General features: G+C 60.1%; 2 protein-coding genes across 4 annotated transcripts; one reads left to right on the top strand and one right to left on the bottom strand.

Annotated features, from left to right (window-relative positions):
• The first annotated feature begins 3,378 nt into the window (after window positions 1-3,378).
• Window positions 3,379-5,936, top strand: FUOM (fucose mutarotase). Of its 3 annotated transcripts, XM_008270645.5 has the most exons (6): window positions 3,379-3,537; window positions 3,880-3,948; window positions 4,156-4,226; window positions 4,350-4,448; window positions 5,027-5,100; window positions 5,362-5,936. In XM_008270645.5, the coding sequence occupies exons 1-6, from the start codon at window positions 3,453-3,455 to the stop codon at window positions 5,426-5,428; spliced, it is 465 nt and encodes a 154-aa protein (XP_008268867.4). In that variant the 5' UTR covers window positions 3,379-3,452; the 3' UTR covers window positions 5,429-5,936. The 3 variants fall into 3 exon arrangements, with proteins under 3 accessions (XP_008268867.4, XP_089169904.1, XP_089169905.1); XM_089313778.1 differs by lacking the exon at window positions 4,156-4,226 and having other exon boundaries at window positions 3,397-3,537; window positions 3,920-3,948; XM_089313779.1 differs by lacking the exon at window positions 4,156-4,226 and having other exon boundaries at window positions 3,428-3,537.
• Window positions 5,937-8,417: 2,481 nt separating this feature from the next.
• PRAP1 (proline rich acidic protein 1) lies at window positions 8,418-11,206 on the bottom strand. Its single transcript, XM_017348667.4, has 5 exons — window positions 11,087-11,206; window positions 9,699-9,765; window positions 9,323-9,375; window positions 8,864-8,973; window positions 8,418-8,734 (listed from the first exon to the last, which is right to left on the bottom strand). The coding sequence occupies exons 1-5, from the start codon at window positions 11,092-11,094 to the stop codon at window positions 8,529-8,531; spliced, it is 444 nt and encodes a 147-aa protein (XP_017204156.4). The 5' UTR covers window positions 11,095-11,206; the 3' UTR covers window positions 8,418-8,528.
• Window positions 11,207-17,060: the final 5,854 nt, after the last annotated feature.

The following is a 17,060-nucleotide window of genomic DNA, read 5'->3' on the forward strand; positions in this document are numbered from 1 at the left end:
CTCGGGTTTTGAAACGTGCTTATTTACAGCAAGGTGCACAAAGGGAACTTGACTGAGGCTCAGTGGGGTGCAACAGGCCGGCGAGGAGCATGGAGTGCCGGAAGGCAGGCATTCCCCCTGGGAGCAGATGTGGACATGCTCGGGGCTCGTTCACTGACCCTGGGTGCTCATGCAGGTGGCTTGAATAGAACCAACACTGTGAGTATCCCAGGCGAGAAACCTGGAGGCTGAGAAAACCCATTTAAGAGTCCAGATGCTTCTGCGCACTGGGCACCAGCCTCCCCAGTTTAATCGACACATTTTCCATCATTGGTTCATTCTGCAAGCACCACAGCTGGGCTGGGCTGGGCCAGGTCAAAGCCAGGAGCCCAGAACTGAGTCAGGTCTCCCATGTCTCCCATGCCCATAGCAGGGACCCAACTACTGAAGCTGCCACCTGCTCCTCCCAGGGGAGTGTCAGCAGGAAAGGAAAGTGTGGGGAGCAATCCAGACTGGACTAAGTTACTGGAATTAAGACTTATTCTATGCATCTGCTCTCCCACAATATGGCGCTGGGAGAGAAGTAAACAGCTTCCACACAGCTGCCTCCAGTTCAGCTAATAAACTGTAGGACTTGCTCCTGATTGGAGGAGAGCAGCGTACTCGGCGTGTGGGCAGCCGAGTTAGGATTGGCAGAGGAGGACTATAAAGGAGGAGAGCGACGGCATGCACCAGGAACATCTATGAGGAACATCTAGGGGGAACATCTATCTGAAGGAACACCCGTGCAGCCCCCGAGAAAGCCGGCCGGCGGTGTGCCGCTCCCCTGCGGAAGTGGGGAATGTGGCCAGGGGGAACTGCCCTTCCACGGAGGTGGAAGGGATAGTAGCCAACCCGGGAAGAACCAGCAGCAAACCCGCGGAGGGCCGAGCAGACGAAAGAACAGCGCAGGGTCCTGTGTCGTTCCCCCACGAAGACGGGGAGCGACAGAAAGGGACCAGGCCTGGAGGCCGCTGAGCCAAATGCCCACCCCGCTGGTCAAGTTTGAGCAAGAGACCCTCAGGTTGTGTGGGCTGTTTTTAAAGCTTGGGGGAGACTCGCGGTCCTGCTGGGCCAGGAGCAGAGAAGTCTCGGCACGGGGCACCATGGGAGCCCTCCTTGGCCTAGTAAGGCTGGGTCAGCTGCAGGGAGACAGTGTGTGTGACAGTCCCAGGGAGGGGACCCCCCCCCCCCGCTGCAGGTGGAATGCTCTGGCTTTGTCTTGCACTTGTACACTGATTTCCAGACCTTTCTGAGCATTTCTCGTCACCATGGCAACAGCACAGCCCACAGGGCTCAGTACAGAGGAAGACGGTGGGTCCAAGGGGCGGAGGCCCCCGGAAGGCAGGCAGGGCAAGGTGGAGGCAGAGCCGCCTGTGGGCCGGCCAGGAGGCTGGCCACCTTGTGTGCCCCAACCTCAGCTCAAGAGGTGTCATTCCACCATTGCGCCGGTGGGGGCATCACCCGGCCTGCTGGGCTCCCTGGAAGGGAACAGCCCCACTGTGCTCACCTCCCCCAGGGCCACCTGGTGGGGGCTGGCAGTCCTGCGGGTGGACACAGGGTCAGCCTCCCGTGGGAAGTGCCCAGAGCAGTTTCACTTCCTGGGAAGCAGTTTGCAGGGCTGTTAGGGCCAGGGTCAGGGGAGTGTCCCAGGCAGAGCCAGGGAGACAGGGGCCAGCAGTCTGGGGAGAGGTGGACACCTTGGTCTCAGCTCGTGCCCCTCCTGCCTCGCAGGTCACAGGACTTCTCAGTGGTTGTGCTGGGGTTGGGCAATGACCTCTGGGCCCCAAGGCTGGACGGTAACAGCAGCGGCCCCTTCATTGGGGTAGACAACTCCGTCCATCTCCCCGCAGTGAGTCCCTCGAATGCTCTTTGCTTTCAGTTCAAACTCATTCCGGTTTTGTTAAAAGTCCAAGTCACTATCGCCTGGTTTGGTGTTTGATTAAGGAGAACTTGTTCAGTAAGGTGGCCTATGACTAAACCCCGGGGTCACACGTGTGCAGTAAGGTGGCCTGTGACTAAACCCCGGGGTCACGCGTGTGCAGTAAGGTCCCATGTGATGAGCATTTACAACCAGGCACAGCATCGGTAAACCCCAGGCGTCCGCCTGCCAGGTCCTGTGTGCAGGCCCAGCTGCTGGGGGCAGCCCCTCCTGGTCTGAGGTTCGGACCCCGTGGCAGAGGTAGGTTTCCTCAGGGGGCCCCTTTGTCTGGCCTGGAACGTGTGACCCCACAATCACTTCACCGTGTGCAGGTCCACAGGCAGCGCCTGTGTCCATCTGCCCAGTGAGCCCAGGTGAGCGCTCCAGGCCCCTGGAAGTGCCAGGTGGGAATCAGAAATTAGCCTGAGGAGGACAAAGCAGCTAGATTTCACCCCACAAAGTCCCACCTGTGCCTGATAGCAGGGGAGTTCCAGCCTCCCCCAGTGACAGCTCCCAGGGGGATCTTCTGCCCAGCACCGCCCGGGGTGACCCAGCCTGGTGACGCTGGGCAAGGGACCTCGCAATCCCCCCAAGGCAGCCCTCCCAGCCTGCCAGCGCCGCAGTGAAACCTGGGGACTCAGGCTCAGCAAACCTGGGTCCAGAAGTGGGGAGGAGGGAGGAAGGCGGGTGCAACAGGACCCCGCCCCTGGAACCCCAGGGGCGTGAGACCAGACTGCACCGCCTGGGAGCGCCCCTGCTGTCCCTGTCTGAGTAACTGGCAGCTCTCAGGTCCCATCCGTTCTGACGGTCGCCCTGCCCACTACCCCCTTCCTCGCTGACTCCTGCTCTGTCTCGGTCTGAATTCGCCCTTGCGCGAAGACAAGAGCCCACTCCATCATCCCCACTAACGGGCGAGTGCGGCCCGCGGACAAGGAGGCGGCGCTCACCGCCGGGGCGGGGGCGGGGGGTGTCCTGGGAGCAGGGGGCGCTCCCGCACGGTTGTCACCTCCGGTCCTTGATGCCCCGCCCTCCCTTCCCCACAGACCCTGTTCCGACCAAAGGCACAGGGTCTCAGCCCCTGGCTCCGAAGGGGTCAACCCCATCCCGGACCCCGGACCCCGGTGCAGTTTCCGCCCTCCCAATCCCGCTCCCGGGGAGCTCCGGGGGTCAGAGGTCAACATCCGGAGTGGGCTGGAGAGGGGGGGACGCCACAGCAGGCGGACACCGGGAGGGCCCGGGTGCGCTCCGGCGCTGGCGAGGCCTGGGGGCTCAAGGGGTGGGGCACTGAGGCGCCTCCGTCGCCAACACCTGGGGCTGGGGCCTGGCGTGGCCCGCGAGGCCTGGAAGCTCTGGGTGCGCGGCGCGGAGGACCCTGGCCCGGGTCCATCCTGCCCGTCAGGCCCCGCCCCGCGCTCCCGGAGGCCCCGCCTCCCGGAGCCCCCGCCCACTTCCGGCCCCGCCACGCCCGCCACCGCCTCCGGCCCCGCCACGCCCTCCCCGGCTGGCCGCGGCCATGGTGGCGCTCAAGGGCGTCCCCGCGCTGCTGTCCCCCGAGCTGCTGTACGCCCTGGCGCGGATGGGGCACGGGGACGAGATCGGTGAGCGCGCACCGAAGCCACCGGCCTACGGGTCGGGAGAGAGCTGAGGGCCCCGCCAGTGTCCTGGGGAGGGAGAGGCCCGGCCCGGCCCCCAGCCTGGGTGTCTGGCCAAGTCTGACCCTTGAGCCCCAGCAGCCAACGCTGGGGATCATCCCTGGGGGGTGGGGACCACCCTCCCCCTCCCCCACCTCCCAGGACTCTGGGGTGGGGGTGGTGGCAGGTGGCCCAGTAGGGCTGACCACTGACAGCTGGGAGGGCCCAGGGTGTCTGAGGGTGAAGCAGGGTCCCCTTCTGACGGGGTGGGGGCTGGGCTGGGCTGTGCCAACCCCGGCCGCCGTGCAGTACTTGCAGACGTGAACTTCCCCACTTCGTCGGTGTGCAGGAGTGGCCCGGTGGAGATCCGGGCGGATGGTGAGCGCCTCCGGTCCCCACAGCTGGGGTGGGGAGGGCGGGCAGAGTCCGGCTGTGCCCTGGGAGGGGCTGAGGACTGAGGTGGGGAGGACGGGCTGGGTCCGGCCATGCGCTGGGAGGGGCTGAGGAATGAGGTGGGGAGGACAGACGGGCTGGGTCCGGCCATGCGCTGGGAGGGGCTGAGGACTGAGGCAGCTCTGCCCCTAGGCCTGCGTGTCCCACAGCTCCTGGAGGCCGTGCTGCAGCTGCTGCCCCTGGACACCTATGTCCCCAGCCCGGTGAGGCCTGAGTGCCCTCAGTGTCCCCTCTGCGACCCCTTGGGACCATTTGCCAGGAGTGTGGGGAGGCCCTGAGTCCCCAGGGGAGACCCAGCCCTGACCCTGCCCCCTGTCCCCACACAGGCTGCCGTCATGGAGCTGGAGCCCAGCGATATGGAGAGAGGCCTGCAGACCCCCGTGTGGCAGGACTATGAGTCCATCCTGTCCAGGGCCGGCTGCACAGTGAGCCTGCAACCCCACAGCCGGGAGGGCTGGGGACCCCCTGCGGCTCCTGGCAGCTCCAGGGGAGCAGGAGATGAGGGGGAATCCCCAAACTGCCCCCTGCGCGTGTGTACCCTCAGGAGATGTGGGCTTGGGCCCTATGGCCGCCACCACTCTGCCCTGGGATTCGCACCCCCCTCCCAGGAGCCTGGCCCATGTGCCTGGGTCCATCCAGCCCCAGGTCCCCCATCCCACTGCTGGCCAAGATGGAGGCTTGGGGGGGGGGGGGCTGTGGTCACAGCCACACCTCTGCCTGGCTGGGGGACACGCCCATTCTCCAGAAGTGAGCAGAGGGCTTGCTGAGCGACCCCAGGCCAAGAGATGCCAGTGGCAGCAGGAGCCCTGTCCACCACAGCCCCCATGAGGGGGACATGAGGTGCACTCCACATCCACTCCCCGCCCAGTGCTTAGAGTCGGAGGCTGGGTCATTGGGGTGTCACAGTTGTCACAGAGGTGAAGCCCACAGGGCCACGCCTCCTGCTCTCTCTACCGGGGCCTGGGGCCGGCTGTGAGGGTTTCTGTGCCATTTTGCCTTCCAGAAAGCCCTGGCGAAGATAGAGAGATTTGAGTTCTATGAGCGAGCTAGGAAGGCTTTTGCTGTCGTGGCAACCGGGTGAGTTCTGACTGGTCCAGCCCAGGTCCTCAAGGAGCCCCCCCCCCAGGGTTCACCCCCCACCAGGAGCCCGGACAGCTCACCGAGTGGGGGGAATGAGGGGTTTGGGTGGACAGGGTCCCTGTCAGCCTGAGGCGGCTGGTCCCTGGACCTGTGTCCTTGGAGGGGCTGAAAGTAGACGGGCTCTGGGCTGTCCCCGGGAGGGTGAGGCGGGGTCCCCAGTACCCAGCCAGCTGGTGCTCAGCACCCCTCATCTTGCAGGGAGACCGCCCTCTACGGAAACCTCATTCTCAAGAAGGGCGTGCTGGCCCTGGACTCGCTGTCCTAGGCCTGGAGACCCCCCCGGACCCGAAGAGGATCCAGGACACCCCAGCAGCACCTGGGCCCCAGCCAAGGCTCCCAGGGGCAGTGGGACGCGGGGGCCTGTGAGGGTGATGGCGACACGTGGCCCTGGGCAGCAGCTCTTTCTCCCTCAGGCTCCCCAGAGCCAGGGGTGGGCAGCAGGGTCTGGCCCGGACGTCTTGAAGGGGCTGTGTCGGTGCTGGTGAGGGGGTTGGGGCCACACTGGGCAGGGCCGGGGTGGTAGCAGCCGTGGCTTGGGTGTTGGATTCCTGCCACTCAAGTGGGAGACGTGGATGGCATTCCCGTCTCCCGGCTGTTGTGGGCATTTGGGAAGTGGACCAGCAAGGAAAGACCTCTCTCTCCCTCTCTCTCCCTCTCTCTCCCTCTCTCTCTCTCTCTCCCTCTCCCTCTCTCTCTCTCTCTCTCTCTCTCTCTCTCTCTCTCTCTCAAATAAAATGACAATAAATAAGTAAGATGTTGCATTTGGTGCAGAAGACGTGAAGCCTGTGTCTAGTTTCTCCTGTGAACTTTTTGGAGATCAGCGTGTGCGTGGATTTCACATTTTTTGAACCAGAATTAGTGTCATTTATTTCATGCCATTGTGGGCTTTCTGACGTGACCACACACTGGCAGGTGAGCACTCGGGCTCCCGAGCACACGCATGAGCCACCGCACTCATGCTGGGCATCTCCTGCCCCTCTGTCACCTGGGCTGCTGTGCACCCTCGCCCAGGGTCTCACCCTTGGAATCGCACTGGGGCAGTGTGACTGCATGGACGCCGCCCTCAGTGTGACTGTGTAGATGCCACCCTCAGTGTGACTGTGTAAATGCCACCCTCAGTGTGACTTCATGGACGCTGCCCTCAGTGTGACTGTGTAGATGCCACCCTCAGTGTGACTTCCTGGACACTGCCCTCAATGTGACTGCATGGATGCCGCCCTTGGTGTGACCGCGTGGACACCGCCCTCAGTGTGACCACATGGACACCCACGTGGTTGAATTGTGCTGAGCTGAGTTCCAGCGTGCGAGCTGCCTTCTCTTGCCTGCCTGCCATGGCGCTGTGGCTCGTGGTTGTGGGCTCCTGCAGGCAAAGCTGCTGTGAGCCCTCCCGTCCCAGCATGGCTGGGCTGTCGTCTCGGGTAGATGCTGAGAGGAGTGGCTGGGCAGGTGTAAATTTTAGCTCCCAAGCTGTTCTCCACGTGGCCGCACCAGGTCACTCCCACCAGCAGCAGCTTGGGGCCCACCTGGGTCATCACTGCCGTCTTCCCCCTTGGGTGACCCTGAGGTCAACTCACGCTGCCCAGGAGGAGCCGTCACCAAGATGACTGCCAGGCCAGAAGCCCCTGACCTCATGCACCTCCTGGGCCGTCGGAGCTCCAGGCTGGCCGCAGGCCCCTCCCCCAAAGCCCTGCCCTCCTGGGCTTGGGGAGCCAGCGGGGACCCCTGCTGTCCCTGACTGTCACACACCAGGCTTTCAAACAAGCAGCAACTGGGTGCTGGTCTCCTAAGGTCAGCCTGGCTGTGGGTGTCAGCGATAGCCGCGGGAGTGACTTTGTCGCTGATGATTGACAGGGCCGAGCAGCTGTCCATGGGACCACATGCCTGCCTCCTGCTTCCTTTTTCTTTTTTAAAGGCTCATCTATCTATCTATCTATCTATCTATCTATCTATCTATCTATCATCTATGTATTTATCTGTTATTTATCTATCTATTTAAAGGCAGAGAGACAGGGAGACATACACATACACACATATATACAAACATACACTCACGTACATACATATACATACATACACTCACACAATACACATACATACACACACAAATGCACTCATACACACACACAAATACACACACATACATACATGCACACACACATATACTCACACACATACACAAATACACACACATACATACATACACACACACAAATGCACTCATACACATACACAAATACACACACATACATACATGCACACACACATACACTCACACACATACACAAATACACACATACACTCACACACATACACAAATACACTCACACATGCACATACATACACAAATACACACACACATATACACACATGCACATGCATACTCACACACATACATACTCACACACACACGCACACACAGCTCGCCCATCTGCTCACTCACTCCCCACGTGGCTGAGTCTGGGCCAGGCGAAGGCTGGGAGCCAGGAGCGCTCACGTGGGCGCAGGCGCCCAGGCCCTGGGGCTGTCCTCCGCTGCCTTCTCAGGTGGACCAGCCGGGAGCACAAGGGCCGCGCCCCTGCCTCCTCCACAAGCGCTCAGCTTGTGCCGGTTTTCGCCGGCACCGCAGCTGTGAATGCTCACGCCGGAAGCTTCTGCACCAGCCGCGGGCTCTGGGGTCCAACTCGATGTCCAGTCTCCGCCAGCACAAGCCCCCCAAACCCCAGCGCTGGCTGTGGTCCCCTCAGTCACACCATCCCACAGGCCCCGGGCCCAGCTGTCCTCAACAGCACAGAAGCGTGGACCCAGCTGAGGTCACTCCTGCCCGCTGCCTGTGCTGCAGGGCTGGGGTGCGTGGGGTGGCTGCGTGTGTCCTTCGGGGATGCTGGGGACCCGGCAAGGTCCAGGCTCATGAGAGCAGTGCCCTCTCCAGGGTGCCTTTCCGGCAGGCCAGAGCTGGCTCCGCCCACAGGGTTCGGCACCAAGTGGTGCAGCAGCTGCTCCCAGGCTCACCTCAGTGGCTGGTGCCCCCGAGCCTGCTCAGCGTCTGAGACGGCTGCCTCAGCCCGCGGCGGCCACAGCGCAGGGTTGTCTGGCCTCCCAGACACAGCCAGAAAAGTGGGACACAAAGTCCCCTGTGCACCTGCCCAGCTGACCACCGCACACCCGGGAAGGGGGGTGGGGGGTGGGGTGTTCTGGGCTCTCCTGACAGAGCCAGCCAGGCCCAGGGCCCAGGGATTCATACCTACACAGCCTGAGCCTTTCTTTGCTGATGTTTATTTTTCTACTTGGCGTAGGAGCAGGGGCCAGCAGCCCCCGCAGCGCGGCCTTGGGCCATGGAGGGGAGGGTGGTCAGGGCCCCGGGGAGCCTATGCCGGGTGGTGGATGTGGTCCCGGTCCTCCTCCGGGCCCTGGAGCACCTGGCGAGGTGGCAGCACGCAGGGCTGGGACCCTTCCTTGCCCAAGGCCTCCTTGGGGTGGGGGTGGTGCTGGTCGTCCAGGTCGGGCTCAGGACCCAGCTTCGGCACCCGGAAACGGCGCAGGATGTCCTGGGTGCCTGCCCAGGCGTTGGCACCTAGGGGCAGGCAGAGCGGGGCGCGGCCTCAGTCTCCCTCCTGAGATCTTCCTCCTGGGGGCACATCCACGGGGTGGGCTCCTCTGCCGTGGCCTGGCTCCCGCCTGGGGGACAGGGTGCCCACGTTACCTGGCAGCTCTTTCTCAGCAGCAGCCGCAAGCTTCGGCCTCGGCCCGGGGAGTGGCCACAGCAGCTGGCCACCCTTCTCTGGAGGGTCCAGAGCTCGGGCGCCCCAGGCCCTGTGACACAGCCGGGTCAGCGCCATGTGAGGGCAGAGGTGGACAGTGCCTCTGGGACATGAGGTGACCAGAAGCCTCTCCAGCCCACTGCCTGCCGGCTACCCCTGGGCCCAGGACAAGCCCTGGCCAGTGTCTGCACCACCCCCCGAGCCACTGGGGACAGGTGGGGGCCTGGCAGCCATGAGAAAGCAGAGACCACCCTGGAGACTGGGCTGGGGGCTGAGCAGGGGGTGGCCGAGCCCCCAGACCCAGTGGCTCTGCTGTCTGCTCCCTCCTGGCATGGGCTCCGGGTGGCCCAAGCACCCCCTCCTCTGACAGCTGAGGGCAGCAGGGTGTGTGGGACACTCACTTCTCTGTGTCCTGCTCGGAGACCCCCTGCTTGCTTTTGGTCTTGACGAGAACCTGGAAGAGTGAGTCAGGTGTGGGCTGGCCCCAGTCCACAGGGTTCCTCGGCTCTAAGGCCCAGGGGAGTGTCTAAGGGACCCGGGTGAGTGTCGTGGACCTGGAGTCCCCTGAGTGCAAGATTTGTCCATCAGACCCCAACCCAGGACTGCCCCTCCCCATCCTGAGGTCCTGCCTCAGTGTCCGGAGGCACCAGCCCTCGGGCACCTGCACCCACACTGTGTCCCCCCACCTCCCTCCTGGACCAGCTCAGGGGTCCTTGGGGAATAACATCCACTGCCCGGGTGACAGATGGCAGGGTGGGCCAGAAGGGGCACACATACCTGGGGTGCTGGAGCCACAGCTGCCTCGCACAGCAGCACGGACACCAGGCAGGTGGCTACGAGGAGCCTGGGGGCAAGCAGAGGTGTGAAGAAACGGACACGGGCTCCACTGACCTTCTGGTGAGAGCTGGTGACCCACAGGTGGGCTCTCAGATCCCTGTCCCAGGCCAGGACACAGGCGAGATGGTCCAGGCCCACACCTGCTCCCACCCTTTGGGCCAAGGCCCACAGCCTCGCCTGTGGCCACTGCTCCCTATGCTCTGGGCTGACCCCCTGCAGCAGGACAAAGGGTGTGTGTAACACATGTGTGTGCTATGTAATGTGTGTAGCATGTAATGTGTGCATACTGTATAGTGTGTAGTGTGTGTGGTTGGGAATGTGTGTGCTATGTATGTGTGGGGTGTGGTATGTGTATGTGGTATGTAGTGTGTGTGTGTGTACTGTGGGGTACGTGGAGTGTGTAGCATGCAACTTGTGCGTGGTGTGTAGTGTGTAGTGTATGTGGTTGTGTATGTATGTGTATACTATGTATATGTGGTATGTATATGTGGTTTGTGGTATATGTTTGTGTGCTGTGTAGTATGTGGGGTGCATAGTGTATAGTGTGTGTATAACGCATGTGTGTGCTATGTAATGTGTGTATCGTGTAGTGTGTGGGTGGCATGTAGTGTGTAGTGTGCATGTGTGGTATGTGTGTGTGCTGTGTGGTATGTGGAATGTGTAGCATGTGACGTGTGATGGTATGTCATGTTTTCTGCATGTGAGGGTGTGTGTAACACATGTGTGCTACATAATGTGTGGGTGGTGTGTAGTGTGTAGTATGTGTGGTGTGCATGTGTGGTATATGTGTGTGCTGTGGGGTATGTAGCATGTAGCATGTTTTCTGCCTGTGAGAGTATGGCCTGCAGCCCCACAGGGACCTTTGTTCTTCCCCTGGCTGACTCAGCGCTGGAGGGTGGGGCCCTGACTATGGGGTTCAGGCGCCTGCCCCTCCTTGGGGCCCCAGAGGGAGCCGATCCTGATGAAGGGCAGGGGTGGACGCGAGGTCCTTGTGCAGCACCATGGACCTGGGTCTGGCAGGACCCTCAGGAGCTCCCCGAGCCCCAGGCCAGGCTCCTGAGGGTGTCCCTACCCAGGCTGGCACCATCACACCCAGTCCCCAGCAGCTGCCTTGGGGGAGCCTGGATGCAGACCCCAGACGGCAGCCAGAGGCCAGGGCGAGAGTGTGTCCTGTCACTCATCATGGAAGGGGCATGCTCTTGGGGACCCCCTCCCTGCCGGACACCCCCCAGAGCCAGGCCCCAGAAAGGACAGTCTGAGCCAGAGTCCCCAGACACGGCTGGTGTCTGAGCCACCAGGGTTTGGTGGGGGTGGGGTGGGGGTGTCACCTCTTCATGGCGGGGGTCCCTTCTCAGGTCGGGGGTGTTCTGGGGGAACCGCAGCCGTCAGTCCAGGACTCCGGATGCCTGGCGCTGCTCCTGCATGGGCTGCTCAGGGTTTTATGTCCCCATGTGGGTGTGTCTGGGGCAAAGGGTCCTGGACTGCACTGCCCTGGTGATTGAGTCAGCTGCCCAGCCCTACTGGTGCTGGGCCTGACACCCCAGCTGTCCCCCCTGAGGGACCCAGTCACCCCAGCTGTCCCCCCCGAGGGACCCGGTCACCCCAGCTGTCTCCTCCCTGAGGGACCCGGTCACCCCAGCTGCTCTCCCAAGGGACCTGGTCACTTTAACTGTCCCCCACCAAGGGACCCAGTCACCCTGGCTGCTCCCCTGAGGGACCCAGTCACCCCAGCTGTCCCCCACCTGAGGAACCCAGTCACCCCAGCTGTCTCCCCCCTGAGGAACCCGGTCCCCCAGCTGCTCTCCTAAGGGACCTGGTCACTCTAACTGTCCCCCACCAAGGGACCCAGTCACCCTGGCTGCTCCCCTGAGGGACCCGGTCACCCCAGCTGTCCCCTGAGGGACCTGGTTACCCCAGCTGCCCCCTGAGGGACCTGGTCACCCCAGCTGTCCCCCACCTGAGGGACCCGGTCACCCCAGCTGCCCCCCCCGAGGGACCCGGTCACCCCAGCTGCCCCCTGAGGGACCCGGTCACCCCAGCTGTTCCCCCCTGAGGGACCTGGTTACCCCAGCTGTCCCCCCTGAGGGACCCGGTCACCCCAGCTGCTCCCTCTGAGGGATCCGGTTACCCACCTGGCTGCTTCACACCTGCCCAGACCCTGGGCTCCTCACCTCCACCCACTCCACCCCTGCTCCCCACCACACCGGTGCTGCTGGCCAGGCCGGAGGCCCAGGGCTGGGTCGTGGGTTTCTGAGCACAGGACCCTGCCTGGGACTGAGTGTGGGAGGCAGGGTTTTCAGACACAGCCCTCTCGGGCTCCCGGTGACAGCGGAGGGCCTGTGGCCTTGCCTGCAGCTCCCCAAGTCCAGCCCCTGATGGGCAGGCACCATGGCCTCTCAGAGGAGCCAGGGGGAGGGCCACGGCCCCTGAGGGAACCTGGGGGCCGCAATGACTGGCAGCCTGGGCTGCCTGCAAGCAAGGCCCCAACCACCCCCAGCCTGGGCCCCTGCACTCACAGAGGAGACCGGACGCCCTGTGGGAAATAAATTCGGGGACCTCGGCTCTGACTGTGCCCTGATCCACACACATGGCCAGCAGCAGGGGTCCCCTCCATCTTAGGGGACGCAAGCACAGCCTGCAACCAGCACAGGCCAGGGCCACCCCCAGAACCAGGGATGTCAGTGCCACCCCCACAGGGGACACAGATGGGAGCACTCAACACTCAACAAAAGCAGCAGGAAGGAGGTGCCAGGACCCAGCACCTGCAGCTGTTCTATTCTATTCTATGCTATGCTATTCTATTCTATTCTATTCTATTCTATCCTGGCTTTAAGTGACTGGACTACCACTACCGAGCAGGTTCAGGTTCAGGGTTCGAGGGAAGTGGGCAGGAAGCTCAGGGACCCCTGGCTATCACCCCATCTGCTCCGTTGGCCTCATCTTTCACTAGCGTGGTGCACTTGTCACACCTGATGAACCGGCTGAAACACCTGTCTCACCACAAGTTACAAGACAGGTGAAGAAGCAAGAAAACTGACCGATACTTGGGGGGAACTCGGATGTTGGGCTGACATCATTCACAGAAGTCATGTTTACAGAATTGCAGGGAAGGCAGGTGCTGTGGTGCAGCAGGTTAAAGCCTCAGCTACAGCACCAGCATCGCACCCCATGTGAGTCCCAGCTGCTCCACTCCCGATCCAACTCCACGCTGTGGCCTGGGAAAGCAGTGGAAGGTGACCCAAGTCCTTGGGCCTCTGCACCCACATGGGAGACAGAAGAAGCTCCTGGCTCCTGGCTTCAGATTGGCCCAGCTCTAGCCATTGTGGCCATTTGGGGAATGAACCAATGGATGGAAGACCTCTCTCTCTCTTTCTCTGTAACTCTGCCTTTCAAATAAATAAAATAAATGTTTAAAAAAAAAAAAAAGGCATTGCAGGGGCCTGGTGGCTAAGGTGACAGCTCGGACATCTGCCTCCCACATCAGCGCACCTGCGGTGGAATCCAGGCTCCAGCTTCCTGCTCCTGCCTGAGGCAGGCCTGGGCCCCTGCTGTCCACTGGGAGACCCAGAAGCAGCTCCCAGCCCCAGCTTCAGCTGGCCCAGCCCTGGCTGTTGTGGGAATTTGGGAGTGAGCCCCTGGATAGGAGCAGTGGCTTTTATAATAATAAAATAATTAAGAGAAAGTGTGAGAATGACAATTTCAATAAACAAATCAACTGAGAATTCTGGAACTGACAGATATAACTGAAATTTAAAATTCACCAAGAGCTTAATAAAAGAGATGTTTAAGCATATAATACCATTATTATAATGCCATTAAGTTATAGATTTGAAGACAGCGATAGAAACCGTGCAGCCTGAAGAGAAGAGATGAGAAGTGCCCAGCAGCTCGGAGCACTCGCGCATGGCTCACACGGTCCCCGGGGCCCTCACATGGTGAGAACACAGCTTTGGGAAAGCTATGCACAGGTTTCTAAATGTTGTGCACCACTAAAATAAATTTAGCTTTTAATTCCATTTTTCACAGCTTTTTTTTTTTTTAAAGATTAATTTGAAAGAGTTACAGAGAGAGAGAGAGAGAGAGAGAGAGAGATCTTCTATCCTCTGGTTCACTCTCCAATTAGCCACAACAGCCAGGGCTGGACCAAATCAAAGCCAGGAGCTTCTTCCTGGTTTCCCAAGTGGGTGAAGGGGCCCAAGGACTTGGGCCATCTTCTGCTGCTTTCCCAGGCCACAGCAGAGAGCTGGATGGGAAGTGGAGCAGCCAGGACTAGAACTGGTGCCCATATGGGATGCCAGTACTGCAGGTGGTGGCTTTACCCGCTGTACCACAGAGCCAGCCTCCACAGCTTTCAGAGTGTTACCGGTGAATGGCAGGGTTCTTGTCTTCACACAAGAAAGAATTCAGGCTTGAGACAGAGTAGTGGAAAGTAAAAGTAGCAAAGTTTATTAGGGAAGGGGAATCAGTAAGAACGGATGGGCACCTCTCCAGACAGGACCTGAGAGAGAGTGCAGTCGCTCAGACTGGGGGGCGGGGAACGAGGTTATATAGTTGAGTGGAGAGAATACACCTGACCAGGCCAGGCGGGCGGCTCAGCAGCAAGGCAGAGGGCTGAGCGCACTGTCCGTTGAGGCCGGGGGGTGGGGGTGGGGGGTGGGTTCTAAGGAGATGGGGTCTTTGTCTTCACACATCTCCTCCTGAAACAAAGGATTTTATGGATGTAAATATTAAGAAGCTCTTGAGTTTTCCCCCTGAAGGTATCAGACAGGAGGAAGCCTCGCTGGCACCGCCCTAACCCAGGATCCAGAGCAGGTCCAGAGCAGGTGTTTGAAATGCAGATACTGGGCTGCATCTGGGAGATTGCGGAAGATTTGTCAGGCAGAACGGGACCCCCCACCTGGCAGGTTATCGGGTAGGAGGGGGCAGGGCAGGATGCGAACACGGGGCTGCCCCTGAGAGGTTATCAGGATGACTTTGAGATGCAGGTGCAGATGCTGGCCTTCATGTCACACACACATAAGCTCATATCTGACTTCCTACCTAACAAGAGCACCGTAGTACATGCAGTCCCAGAAGGAAATAAATGAGAAAGGGACAGAAAAAAAATGTGAAGACATAATGGCTGACATTTTTCTTTATTTTTTAAAAGATTTTTAATGTATTTATTTGAAAGTTACAGACAGAGAAGGAGAAGCAGAGAGAGAGGCGGAGGGGGAGGTCTTCCATCCGCTGATTCATTCCCCAGATGGTCGCAATGGCCACAACTGCGCCAATCCAAAGCCAGGAGCCAGGAGCTTCCTCCAGGTCTCCCACGTGGGTGCAGGGGCCCAAGGACTTGGGCCATCTTCTGCTGCTTTCCCAGGCCACAGCAGAGAGCTGGATTGGAGGTGGAGCAGCCCGGACTTGAACCGGCGCCCACATGGGATGCCGGCACTGCAGGCGGCGGCTTTACCCTCTACTCCACAGAACCGGCCCCCTGACATTTTTCTTTATTTTTTAAAGGTATATTTAGTTATTTGAAAGGCAGAGTTACACAGAGAGAGAGAGTGAGAGATAGAGAGGTCTTTCATCCTCTGGTTCACTCCCCAATGGCTGCAACAGCTGGAGCTGCGCCCATCTGAAGCCAGGAGCCAGGAGCTTCCTCCAGGTCTCCCATGCGGGTGCAGGGGCCCAAGGACGTGGGCCATCTTCCACTGCTTTCCCAAGAGTATTAGCAGTGAGCTGGATTGGATGTGGAGCAGCCGGGGCTGGAACCAGTGCCCATGTGGGTTGTTGGTGTTGCAGGCGGTGGCTTCACCCGCTATGCCACAGTGCCGGCTGTAAGGTGTGTGGCGCGTAACAGATCTTCCCAGGCAGACGAATCAATTAATTCACAGGCTTTTATTGGGGTTCCACTCCCGGGCGAGGCTCCCTGGTCCCAACAGAGCAACAGAGCAACAGAGCGGGGCGGGGAAGTTGCGCATCAGAGATTGGGGGGGCTCCTTTTATAGATTCAGGGCATGGGGGTTAAAGGTTGAGGCGGGTCTGATCCTCATTGGTTGACCTTTAGGCACCCGCAGGGACCTTGACAAGGACTTTCTTCCCTGGAAGTAGGCCTCTCCATTCCCCGAAGTGTAGGCCTTCCCTCCTTGTGGATCCCAAAGCTACCACCGGCCCCTGAAATTTTTCAAATTTGGTGAAAAGCATTAATCTGCAGAGCCAGTGAGCTCAGTGAACCCCTGTAGGAGGAACGCACCCAAAGACAAAGGGAGCATCCTGGAAGCAGAGGAGGGAGGGGCACAGGAGGGAGGGGCGCCGGAGCTGCCTGTGTCTGAGCCGCGACCTCTGTTCCCCATCCCAGGAACAAAGTCCTTCCCAGACACCATGAAATGTTACTAAGTTCAGCCCCATGAGCACCGGGCACTGGGTGTGGCCAGGACACAAAGTTCAGGGCCAGCGCTGTGCTGCTGAGCCGGGCGGGGTGGAGCCCCTTCCACTGGAAGCTGCTTCCAGAAGCTCACGCACAGCCGGACTGACAGCCAGGCTCATACGGTGCTGGCGTTTGAAATTCAAGCCGATTTTTTTGGTAACACTAATTTTCTATCAACTTTTTGAAAACCCTTTGTAGACACAAAAAGTACCCACTCGGGATAAAACTTTTAATGACCTAGGAATGAAAGGGAATCCATTAAACCTGGTAACAAGGCTTCTACAAAACGTACAGCAAGTACTGGGTAAGCGCCAAGACTGGCAGCTGGACGAGGCTGCCCACGCCTGCTGACCCCCCAGCACCAGGCTGCAGGGGTTGCTGTTGATTTGTTCTGAGAGGGTTTGTTCTGAGAGGAGGAGCGTGGTGGGGGCAGGAGGCTCCAAGTCACCACACAGACCCCAGACCCCAGACCCCAGACCCCAGACCCCAGGGAGTCAGGGGAAAGCAGACCTGAGGCGAGCAGCCTGCAGACTCATTTATTTCAGTTGCTACAGCTGCTTATATAGCCAAGGCAGCCAATCCGGTCAAGGGACAGTCTATGCCCTAACCAATCACAGCCTGTTGCCAGGCAGTTTCCAAAGCCATCCAATCACAGCCTGTTGCCAGTCAGGCTCTTGTTGCCAGGCAGTTTCTGAAACCATCCAGTCACAGCCTGCTTTCAGTCAGGCTCTGTTGTCATGTGGTTTCCGAAGCCATCCAATCACGACCTGTTGCCAGGCAGTTTCTGTTGTCAGCGGCCATCTTGGCATGGCCTTTTCACCTCCTCATTCCACCACATGCAGGGGCCTGCACTGGACAAGAAGATGGATTGGGAAACAGGGAAACTGGGAAGG

Source organism: Oryctolagus cuniculus, chromosome 15 (genome assembly GCF_051225735.1).
Source record: "Oryctolagus cuniculus isolate XC-2025 breed Fujian yellow rabbit chromosome 15, ASM5122573v1, whole genome shotgun sequence".
Taxonomy (NCBI): domain Eukaryota; kingdom Metazoa; phylum Chordata; class Mammalia; order Lagomorpha; family Leporidae; genus Oryctolagus; species Oryctolagus cuniculus.

What these genes read in the sequence shown, in the direction of transcription:
- FUOM (XM_008270645.5), top strand. Translation starts at nt 3,453, where the DNA reads ATGGTGGCGCTCAAGGGCGTCCCCGCGCTGCTGTCCCCCGAGCTGCTG. An exon ending in GGGGCACGGGGACGAGATCG is followed by an intron (nt 3,538 to 3,879) that starts GTGAGCGCGCAC and finishes GCCGCCGTGCAG; the next exon opens with TACTTGCAGACGTGAACTTC. An exon ending in TGTCCAGGGCCGGCTGCACA is followed by an intron (nt 4,449 to 5,026) that starts GTGAGCCTGCAA and finishes TTTGCCTTCCAG; the next exon opens with AAAGCCCTGGCGAAGATAGA.
- PRAP1 (XM_017348667.4), bottom strand. An exon ending in CTGTGGCTCCAGCACCCCAG is followed by an intron (nt 9,376 to 9,698) that starts GTATGTGTGCCC and finishes TCACTCTTCCAG; the next exon opens with GTTCTCGTCAAGACCAAAAG. An exon ending in TGCTGAGAAAGAGCTGCCAG is followed by an intron (nt 8,735 to 8,863) that starts GTAACGTGGGCA and finishes GCCTGCCCCTAG; the next exon opens with GTGCCAACGCCTGGGCAGGC.